The sequence below is a fragment of the Spinacia oleracea genome, chromosome 6, assembly GCF_020520425.1.
Source record: "Spinacia oleracea cultivar Varoflay chromosome 6, BTI_SOV_V1, whole genome shotgun sequence".
NCBI lineage: Eukaryota > Viridiplantae > Streptophyta > Magnoliopsida > Caryophyllales > Amaranthaceae > Spinacia > Spinacia oleracea.
Window position 1 is genome coordinate 136,909,863 of NC_079492.1, and position 12,403 is coordinate 136,922,265.

Consider the following 12,403-nt stretch of genomic DNA (forward strand, 5'->3'; position numbering starts at 1 on the left):
TTTACCTCGTGATCTTTAACTGTTCCAAGCATTTGAATCCTCCTTAACTACTTCAATCTGGCGACATATTCTCTTATGAATCCTAGACCATTGACCTTAATTTTGTGACTATGGGTTTGCTCATCATCTACGTACGGGTTTTATCCTTAATTCAAAACGTGTGTAAAAGCGCGAATCAGTATGGTTTTACAAGAACATACTCTGACAATTAATGCTCTAAATGAGATTTCAACTATGACAATGCAATTCAATTAGAATAATTGAACGAGTTCTATAGTTCTATGCATAAAGGGTAAGCAAATTTTCTTAATTGCACCTGGTCTACAATGAATATTGTAATATTTAAAAGCTACATTGATAAGTAAAATACTACGTATTTAGAATTTTTCTTTTAAATAAAACTCATCCTTTCAAAATCACTCATAATGTATAGATGTTACGGAGTATCATTTAATCTGAAAAATGTTATCCATCAAAAATTATTTAACAATATAAAAAGTTAATTAAAACATATTAAAAGTTATAAAAAATTGGATAAAAATTTATGCCGATGTACAATAAATTTATTGTACACCAGGTACGTATGAGAACTATTGCATGCACATCGTAGTAGAAACAAAATCTCCTAAATAAAAAGATAATCACAATTATTACAACCAAACTTTAAGCTCGACTTAACTCCACTCGCAATGACATAAAGGGTGACTATCAGATTTATCACCCTAGCTCGTTTATCAGCATCTAGCTTGTATATACCAATGATGTCTTGGCCTAGTAATTAAGACTGAGGGCCTGTATACAATAGGTCTCAGGTTCAAATCCCTCCCTCTTCATTTGTAATTTATATTGCCCTTGTGGCTCATACGCACCCAAAAAAAAAAAAAAAAAAAACAAAACCGAACAACATCTAGCTTGTATATTCAAATTAAGGTAGGCTACCGCTACGCGGACCCATATCTCCATAACGTGAATATATTATATATGGAACAAGACACAATATTTTGCAACTCCCTACGTAAACACGCAATTAAGTGAATCCCCAAGAACATTGGTCCATTTACTAAATCCACATAGTCATCCTATACATGATATTAAATATATATGCATACATGGTCACATATAAATTCTTTTTCATTCATCATACATACGTAACACATTCATACTCACCATTAATTATTTAATTATTCCATTATGGAATATATGCCTTTCCCAAATATTTTATTTTATACAATTCATTCATTCATTCTATTATTTAAAGGCTTAGGGTTCCAGTTGCACATTTTGTTTTTGCATGTAGCAAACTGTTAAAACTTCAAATTCCATTTATATTATCTTCCCAACTTGGGGTCATCCTCATATACTCCTATATAGAATTTTCAGTGATTTCTTATATTAATATCATCAACCAAACATTTTTGTCTCCTAATTATTTTTATTGTCTTGGAGCGAAAAAAAATAAAAAATAAAAAATAAAAAATAAAAATAAAAATAAAAGAGAGGAATTGATCAACAAGGTCGTCTCCTTGCTAGTCATCTATCAATCACCCCTTTGTTATTCTTATTATTCTCTACTCATATTTTTCCTACTATTTTTGGTCCTAGAAAAATAATAATGTTCGTTCTCATTCACCTAACCTATTAGAGAGTTTTAGTCTTGGAAGCAAAATTAAATTTTGGAGATCAGAAATGATGCAGGAATGGCATGATCTGAGCGAGTGCTCCAACACGAATCAGTGTAATCAAGAAGGTGATGATGAGGAAGAGGATCAAGATGATGAAGAAGAAAGCGACGGAAATGATGAAGGAAGAACAAATAACAATAATAATAACAATAATGGAGGTGGGAGTTCAAGTAATAGCACAGTTGAAGAAATGAGTGATGAGTTGAAGAAATCGAGTTCATCGTCTGTTAGGCCTTATGTTCGATCTAAAACGCCTAGGCTTCGTTGGACTCCTGATCTTCATCTTCGATTCATTCATGCCGTTGAAAGGCTTGGTGGTCAAGATAGTGAGTAATTTAAATGATTCTTACTTAATTAAGTAATCATTAGTTAGTACAACTTTTGTAACTTAATTTTAATTTTAATTTTCTGAGTGCAGAAGCAACACCTAAGTTAGTCCTTCAGCTTATGAACATCAAAGGATTAAGCATAGCTCATGTCAAGAGTCATCTCCAGGTAATTACAATTATATTAATTTTAATTTTAATTTTATTTTGTTTGTGATATATATGAAATTAATTTTGACTTGTGGATTTTATGTATGATTAGATGTACAGAAGTAAAAAGATTGAGGATCAAAGTCAAGGTATATACAGTTTACCTTTATGTTCATTTTCATACTCCTAATTAATATAATCATTAATTAATTAATTAATTAATTAATTTAGGGTTTAATGGTTGATCAAGCTAAGCTAAAGTGATGTTTTTTATGCATCTATCAGTAACATGTGACCAAAGGCATCTTTTTGAAGTTGGAGATTGCAACATCTTCAACCTTAGCCAACTTCCTTTGCTACAAGGGTATTGCCCAACACCCAATTCCAGTTTCAGGTAACGCTAATTAATAGCTAGGGTGATCCAAAATTTGGATCGAGTCTTTTTATGAATCTTCCTAGTGATGGAAGTAATGTCTTGGGTGTATTCAATTCTATTAGTTTATTTTCAAGGCAATATTCACTGCTGCCAAGACAACGCATATTTTCTCATTAACAGAACTTGTCTTGGTATATGTATATATGTATATATATACATATGTACCCCACTAACATGGTTGTTCATGGATTGATTTTGTAGAACCGTAGACCCTACATGGACAACACATCAAAAATGGATGCAAGATTTATACACAATAGAAATGGACTCGAGAATGAAAGACAATGTCGTATGGGCAAGATATGGAAACGATCAGCAATATCCTCCTCGAGTTATTGATAAAGAAGAGAGATCAATCCAACATTATAGCAATCAAACATGGCAAAACCCAGGAATGAGGCCAATAATAACAAAGGAATTAAGTCCAATAAGAACGACACAGCATCATCCTCAACACCAAGACGACATACTTGAGCAGGAAAGGTTCATTAGTAGTTCTAATAACAAACCTAAAGAGAGCCTTCAAAAGCAAATGATGTTGAAGAGGAAGAGAGTTGATTGGGATGGCAATATTGACTTGGATTTGTCACTAAAACCGCCAAGAAAATGCAGTTATCAAGATGATGAACAAGTTAGCTTATCTTTGGTGCTCCATCATAACTCGCCGCCATCATCGTCCTCATCGAAGCTTGAATTCAAGGTTAAGGAAGGAGTTGATGATAGTATTAACAAGAAGAAGCAGGAATGTTGTGGAAGAGGGACAAGTACCCTGGATCTGACTTTGTGAATCAGATATTCTGAGTGAGATCTTGATAAGGTACTTGTTCTACAGTTTTACAATTTTTCCCTTGAATTAATGAAATGTCAATGTAGTTAACAATCTTCAAAAAGGTAATAACGACTAGTTATCTACTTTTGGAATGTTTCTTCAATTCTCCTATCCATTTGCATCATTTTCCCACTTATTTTGAGATTTTTTTTTTGACTTTTTTTATATAAAGTCTAAAAGATATTAATTAGTTCTAATATGTGTGTTAATTAATTAGACTGTCCAAAATATTGCAAAAGCTTACTTTTAATTTCTTAATATACGAAAATTGATTCATAATTATTAAGCTATATTCCGTACATCCTACAATAGGCCTATGTACAGAAATATTAGAGACATAAAATTCTTCTTTTGTTGTCCATGGTAGTATGAATTGACGTTATTATTTTTCAAAAAATAATTCTTTATGTTTTCAAAATAACTACAAGAGTATATAAATTTAAATAAGGTATGCTTTACTCAACTATTATACAGGGGAGGAAGTTTCAACGGTGCTATTTGGGGCTAGATCCCTAATACAGTAAGTTTTATGAAATTATTAGTTATACAAGCTAAAATATAGTGGTTCGTATATAAATGTTGTTGCTATATTGATCAAATGCATTTGTGTTCAGTAAGATGTTGAAATTTTAAACCTTAGCCCATCATAATTTTTTGGCCAAGATCCACGCCACAAAACTTCTTATATAGTTAGTCATGTTGTTTCCCATGTTCCAAGAATATGAGATTGAATCTCGCCTGTACACCCAAAAACATATATATACTACGTGCAAAAATGATAAAGGTCGCAACATGCGACCTTTAAGTCGCGTCACAATGATAACATGACATGCTTATGTGTCATGATTTAAATTGGAAACTAAAATTTTAAAATTATATAACCTATTATACATGTTACAAAAAGGGTATGAAAATCTTAATATTCTAATTTGTTTCCTTCTTTATGTTGACTACTTTATTTACATATTTTAATAGTAAAAATATTGATTGATAGTAAAAAAATATTCTGATGACGTATAACATACGTGACGCCTATATGTACTAATTAAACTCCAATATATAAGATTGCGATAACAAAAATATTGTCGCAACTTGCGATATTTATCATCCCCTACTACATCTACCGTTAGACGTGTTTGGTATTTTAGATGGATATGTAGTGATGTTCTCAAGTTTTGGTGGTATCATGGTATGTACGTAGTATGTCTAATCTAAATTTCTAATATGAGGGGCCCAACTTGTCCAAGGGAAAATTTCCAGGCGCATAAGAGAATGTGCTTAATGTCAAACTACGTAGGAAATATAAGCATATGTTGTTAGGAATCATGGATATGGCCACAAATTGTAGTACGGTGGTAGCAAAATTTCAATAAGGCATAACTACTGAAATCTGGACCCTACAGTTTTTGGGTGTAACTAGAGTCAAAGAACAATGACGTGCATGAATTTGATCCGAGGTTTTAAATTGATTATCATCCCTCTCTTTAAAATTAACAACATAATATAGTTGAAAACTACTATTTACCAGATGCGAGGATTTATGTTGGCCAAAGCGTATCATGGTTTCCCTAAAGTCTCAAATTTCCCTGTTAAATAAACGACTATTAAACTAGTATCAAGTAGATTTATGCTAGTATTTTGATCGCGCCGGCCACTTAATAATCGAGTCTGACTGCACCTTTGTTACATACATAATACGCTATATATTTAGTTGGCAAAATCTTAAATATTATATTCGCGATCGAAGTGAATCTCATCATCGGAGAGAGAATATGGTGGGTGTTAGATAGTTTGAGAAGTGAGGAGAAGAAATATTGTTTGATGTTGTTGGCCAAGTGATCGATAGATGTTGGAAGATGCAATATGAACAAAAAAGAAAGAAAAGAGAAGGTGACAAATAATGTAACTCCAAAAGGGTTGAGCCCCGGCCCGCTAAATAACATTTTTATTGAAGGTATCCCCGCTAAATAACAGAGAAGACTTTTTACCTTGGAAAATCTTCCTACAAATTGAAAAGGTTTTCTTTTGTTTTCTTGCATTTGTCATTTTTTTTATGGCAGTTACTCCCTCCGTCCCGGAATACTCGATCCGGTTTGACCGGCACAGAGTTTAAGGGACTTGAATTGACTTATTTAATTTAATAGGTAGTAGTTGATAGTGGGGTACTATTTTAATGTAGTTAGTGGGAGGTGGGTTAAGAGGTGGGGTTGGGGGAGAGTAGGGGTTGAATTTTTAATTATTTTTTGTATGGAGTAGGGGGTAGGTGGGTTAATAGGGGTGGAGTGATAAATAATATAATATTGTTAGAATATTTCCATTTTTAGAAACAGGTCAAGTATTAAGGGACGGCCCGATAAGGAAAACAGGTCAAGTATTCCGGGACGGAGGGAGTAATTCATTTGTTGTTATTTTAAAACACTCTACTCCCTCTGAAGGCAACATTATTGATAATATGTAGTGTGATTTTTTTTTTTTTTTTTATTTTAATCTAGGACCAGTTTTAAGGTTATACAAGTATGCATGATGAATGTGGAGCCACTTTGTTGACTATTCCTTTATCCAATAACAAGTATTACAAGGTGCGGGCAAGAATATAACTTTTTGTGTATGAATAATCTGAAATCAATTTGTTTGAGTACGTTTGGTGTTTAACTTATAAATACTCTAATTTAGTATGGTGTTCTATAGATACTTAATTTAGTGTTTTTATAGAGCCTTGTGAGTCTACTTGGATATCTAAAAATAGTTTAAAATAATTTCATTTTAGTAAAAAAAATTCAGGTGAATTGAACATAACATAAAAATTTGTTGCCATAATAATAAAATTAGAACAAACTTATCTCGTTGATGAACGAATTGATTGAACAATTGATGCGTCTTGGAATACCGTTGTCTTAAAAGATGACTATGTGCTACCTCCTGATGCAGTAGAACATAAGTTGTCGCCCTCCACTATTTACATAACTTTGAATTTGTGTGCACTCACAAACCGGAATGGAGTTAGAATACTTACCCATAATCCAGAGAATATTTCGAGAAAGAAAGTATTTGGTTAAGTTTGATTTTCGAAAATGTCCTGCGTAATATAATGTGTTTGAACTGCCGAACCAAATCAATCTCTGGGAACATCAACATTAAAAAAAACGGGCAGAAAGTAAGGAACGTAACGAATAATGACCCACTAAGACTTAATTAAGGCAACAGTTACGGAATCAAAAGAAACATATTATCGTAAAAAAGACAACTAGTCAAACCGACTGGACCCCAAAAACACATAGGTCGACAACCCAACCCCAGGCGGCCACACCTGCACATCGCATTCCCCGAGTCCCAAGCCCGACCTAGCGAGTGCACACTTGTATGTTTGTCCACCATAACCACTCTTCACTTTCTAAACAAGTACTAAACCAACAATCCAATATAGAAACAAGGAGGAAAGTGGAGTACTAAGATATCCCTGCCTATACTTCATCTCTGCCCTATTTTTACCCCCATCTCACTCCTCATATCTCCATCAATCTGATTAATAAATTTAGTTAACGTACTCTTAAAAAGTTAATGAATTTGGTTCATAAATTTCATAAAGTCCTAAAATTTAAAACAATAATCTAAAGAAACTTAGACTTTTTTATTTTGAGCTTGCTCCATGGTAGAGATTTATGCGTTTTAAGCTCTGTACCCGATGGAAGCTTAAAACGCAGAAGTCTCTACCATGGTCTAAGTTCAAAACGAAAAAGTCTAAGTGTTTAAACAAAATATCGAATTTTAATTGATGACAATATAATAATAAATAATAATTTGGTTAATAATAAATAATAACAATCATCAATGATAATAGAAATAATTTTGTTCCACAATAAAAAAAATCTAATTAATAATTTTTGTAAAAAAATGGCACTGCATATAAGAAAATTTAATAAAATATGTTAATAGATATTTCATGAAATTATATTAAAGGTATATAAAGACACTTAGACTTTTGCGCGCTTTGGGCTTCCACCATGATAAAGGCTAGCTTTTACTGTTTGAGTTTCTACCATGGTGGAAGCTTAAATCGAAGAAGCTAGTCTCTACCATGGTTGAACTTAAAATGTAAAAGCCTCAATGTTAAAAAGAAGAATAAACCTCAAACAGAATAAGTCTCCACCATGTTGGAAGCTCAAATTGTAGAAGTCTCTATATTAAAAAAAAACGTTTCTTTATGTGTAGCAAAACTTACAAAGACTTTCACGATTTGAGCTTACACCATGGTTGGGACTTCTGATGTTTGAGCTCATACTATGGCATGGTATGAGCTCAAATAGAAGAAGTCTCTATCATGGTAGAATCTCATACTGTAGAAGTCTCCATATATAAAAAAAAAATAATCAATTTTAATTAATGATATTAATTAGTTTTGTGTAATTTAATGTTGAATTAAAATGGGATACAAAGTGAAAAAAGGAAGGAAGTATGAAAAGATAGCTGGGGAGTTTTATTGGAGAGCATTCGTAGCGCCATGTAGGATTTCCACGTCATCATATACGTATAACTAATATTATTTTAGATTAATTAAAATAAAAATAGAAATAGATAAATACTTAGTAAAAGATAATAAGAGATAATTTAATAGGAGTCAACTATTGGTAAAAGATAATACTCCGTAAGAGATAAATGTTGCTAAGAGTCTAAATAGATAAATACATAATTAGTTAAAGATAAAAAAAAAAATAGAAATAAAGACCCGGTAAAAGATAATAACAGATTAATAGATACATAAATACTTAGTAAAAGATAATAAGAGATAATTTAATAGGAGTAAACTACTGGTAAAAGATAATAAGAGATAAATGTTGCTAAGAGTCCAAATAGATAAATCATAATTAGTAAAAGATAATAAGAGATAAATATTTACTTGGAGTTAACTACCATGTTCTATATAATGCAGCTACATTACAAAAAATATAAAAAAATCTCATTAACTAATCAAATCCCGTCTTTTAAGTGAAATAGTATCTAATTACGGAATTACCGACATGATCGATATATGCAACAAGTAGTCAATTATGACGACTCCCTTTCACGACGGGCAATCACATTATAATTGTTCTTTTAGCAAATCATGTCGTTAATACGTTTACCCCATAAAAAATAACAAATTATTCATTAGTTTCCTCTGTATGTTTACTTTATTGATCTATATATAATTCTAGTTCTATTGGTGTGGGACAATTTTACCCTTCATTTTTTTCCGCTCTAGGACTTCCAACAAAATCTACTCCTTATTCCATTAATTTGGTATAAACCCAAAATCCAAATTTTGATAAATACCCAAAACCCTGCTGTGAAAATGGCTTAATTATCCATAGTGATGCTACTAGCCCTACAAATAAAAAACATGCATGCATTCATATAATACTAAATTAATTAATCATATAGTATGTGGTAGACATTATCATGTGATTGAGAATAGATATGCAGAGATTTGAAATTGATATGAAAGAAAATCCCATTTCCTCGAAATATTGTCTACACTCTTCAAATGGAACTTCACATGTTTTTGCAGATATAAGATACCATTTAAAATAATTAAATTCCACAATTAAACAACAAAAATGCAATTATATTAGGGAGCCACGAGATAAGGTGTTGGGTAAAGCCCATATTGGCGTAGCTAAGAGCCTAAGACCTTTGTAATGGAGTTTTGTATTCCCTTCGTTTCTATTTAAGTGCACACATACAAAATCTTTATCACATGCTTTGTTTTTTTAGCGTAAAATAAATGAATTAATAAAAGTTTATATGATATCTACAAAAAAAAAAATGAATCTAAAAAATACATAACAAATTAAATCAAACAAATGTTTTTTCCTCTAGCACATATTGCTGGAATATACAACTTTTATGTGAGGGACATATAACGATTGTTCATAGCCGAGAGAGTGGTTCCATCTGATTCATCTGATTATATTCGAAAAATTGATAGTAAGTGTAATCCCGCGTAATTCTTAGCCAAGGAATCAATCTCACAACAATCCACTAAATATGCAATTCTGGATATTAGAAAAAATAAGAAAAAGTCTCCCTTGAAGATAGGAGATGAACAATCATGTTTTTCAAGGTACATAAGTTCCTCGTTGATCAGGATGAAACGTTATTGTAATCCCAAAAAACAAACGTAAGAAAAAGAACATACGCACAACTATTGGGGCTTTCCACCGGTAGACAAATCGGTGGAAACCCTCCCAAAATCACTAATGGAGGCTAGGGGTTTAGGTGAAATAGGAGGGAGAGAAAAAGAGGAAGGAGATACTAAACAAGGGGATATCCTAACACTTATAAAAGCAAGGAGTCATTCTTAAAATGGTGATATTGAGATGGCAACTCCGAGTTCTTTGGGAATGTGATTAATGTTGACGCTTTTGCAGTAGTCGCGAAGGGATATTTTGCAAAAGAACATATTGTTGGGACTTCACTGTTTTCACGTAACCCCTTTAGTCAGTGGCCGACTTTGAGATTTTTTTTAATATAATTAATTATGGAAGTTTGGTAATTTTTATTTATGTGTATAGAAAATAATTTCCGCATTAAGTAACACCCATAATATTAAGGAGTATTATTATTAGAATTATCATTATAGTTATTATTATGATTAAATAATTATTTGAAGTTTCTAATACCTGGAGATCACGTTTGATCCCAATTGGTTTAAGGCATTTTTTTCTTATTTATATTTTTATATCAATTTTGAAACTTTGTATAAAATTAAAATTTCAATATTTGATTTGAATTTTTGATACCGGATATCCAAAAATCAAGTCGCTTAGCTGCGCCTCCTCACCATAGTGAAGGTCAGGTATCTGATGAAGTGCTAGGCGATTCTCCCGTAGAGTCTCTGCCGGCTACTTTCGTACGTTCAGGTTTGTCTGCCGTTAGACCCCCGAATTCTGAATCTCCCATTGTAGGCACTGTGTCAGAAGAACCCAAAATTCTGGTTCTTCAAAGTTGTGTTCTTAAAGTGATTTGTGTTAAGATTCTTTAGTCTATAGCAAATGTTCAAAAGGTTGTTCTTATGCAGATTTAGATGCCAACTATTGCTCAGAATAGTTTGGAATTCACCGTTCAATGAGATCAAATAATTGTTGATACAAAGCAATATACAAGCTAATCTTTTAGCATTCTCTATACCTATTACGACACTAGGAGCGAGAGAGGATCCAATATAATTACATATATCGAATACAATTCATTATCTAACGTAATTGCATTTTTTTGACATCCACAACTTAATTTTATTCCATGAATATATTTAATTATGGTATATATCCAATTACCAATGGTTGAAGTTGTTTGCTTGTAGCGTCATTTGATGAGCAACATTTATGTCGCTCTACACCTTTATTTCCTTATCAGTTTCTTCTAGTATTCGTTCTTATTTCTTCTTTTACTTCATGATTTTACTTATATTTTAGTTTTAGTTGAATTCTTAATGATTCTTAGTTTAGATCGTTTTTCCTTAGTTTTTATTCGTTATTTTAATTTTGTAGGAACTTGGACGAAGTTAAAGGGGGAAAAGGAAATTCAAGCAAGAGGTGCGCCCACACCTTACTATACGCGCTCGCACCAACATATAAAGGAGAATTCAGAAACAATCAAAGTTGCAGAGCGGTGCTCCCGCACCCAATGTTGTGCGCCCGCACAGACGGGATACCCCTTTGTAGGAAAAATTTCAGAAGGTTCTGTTTGTGGCGTTTTTTAAGGTTCCAGAGCGGTGCTCCCGCACCCAGAACTGGCGCGCCCGCACCGGTCTCCGTAGCTGACTTCTCATTTCCTTGTGCGCCCTCACTGCGTTTCATCGCCTCGGAGGCGCGCGCCCGCACCTTTGTCGTGTTTTGGATTCCTCACTTTTCTCTCACGCATTGGTGCACCCACACCCGTTTTGGGTGTGCCCTTGAAGACCCAAATATGTGCGCTCGCACCCCTTTGGTGCGCTCGCACCAACGTCTGGATTTCTTATTTTTTAGTTTATTTTGTCTTTTTTTGAAAATAGTATAAATACTCCTTTTCCACCAATTTTTGGGGAAATTCCATTATTGTTCTAATTTTCAGAATTCCTAGAAGTTTTAGAGAGAGAGAAACACTTAGCGTTACGTGTTAGTTTAGATGAACAACACAAGAGGGGGGTGAATTAGTGTTTGTAGATGTTGGATCTACTTTCTCGTGGAATTAAAAACATTAAGAGATTGCAAGAGAGATTTTAGCGTGGAAACCTCTCTACCCTAATAGAGAGGAAAAACTACAGCCCCTTGGGGACTTAAACCCTTTTACTAGTTAGGAAAAACACAGTTGCCTAAACACATTTTCTTAGGAACAGTTCCTCAACTGTTCCTTCTCACTGATCTCTCTAGAGATCTTCTCTCTCAACTCTTCAGTCTGACTCAAGTTGATTCTCTAAATTACAAGGTTCACTAAAACCCCTTTCCCAACTCTCAAATATAAAAGACAGAATAATAAATAGAAACTGAAATTCTACTGGAACAAGAACTACGTATGTGGAACAGGAACTGACGGTACTGACGTGGGTTATAATATAGATTTAACTTAAGCACGTAACACCACTAAGTCATACAACTTTTCTAGACTTATGAATGCAGTATATATAGTGATGCAAGATGCCTACTAACCCTAGAAGATATATTTTATGGTTATCATTTATTTAGAATTCTTATACCTAATAGAACTCTATCATGATAGACTCTTGTCATAAGGCTCTAATAAACATAGGATAGAATATAACTCTTATGAAGTTGATATTTTAACGAAACTCTATCCTAACAACACTCCTATCTTATCATGACTCTTGAATAAGATAAACATTATTTAACCATTAACTAATGCAATCCTAATTACTATCAAACACATAATCCTAACTATACTAAAATTCCTTAGTACATGACTTAGTATTATTATGTTTAGACTTCTATTGGAATTTGCAAACTCT

The 12,403-nt window shown here is 32.8% G+C and overlaps 1 protein-coding gene across 1 annotated transcript; it reads left to right on the plus strand.

The window, feature by feature from the left end:
- Window positions 1-1,062: 1,062 nt before the first annotated feature.
- Window positions 1,063-3,538, plus strand: LOC110791636 (two-component response regulator-like APRR2). The gene is made up of 5 exons (XM_021996405.2): window positions 1,063-2,008; window positions 2,101-2,177; window positions 2,271-2,307; window positions 2,444-2,552; window positions 2,796-3,538. Exons 1-5 carry the CDS (start codon window positions 1,687-1,689, stop codon window positions 3,379-3,381), a joined length of 1,131 nt encoding a protein of 376 aa, XP_021852097.2. The 5' UTR covers window positions 1,063-1,686; the 3' UTR covers window positions 3,382-3,538.
- The last annotated feature ends 8,865 nt before the right edge of the window (window positions 3,539-12,403 follow it).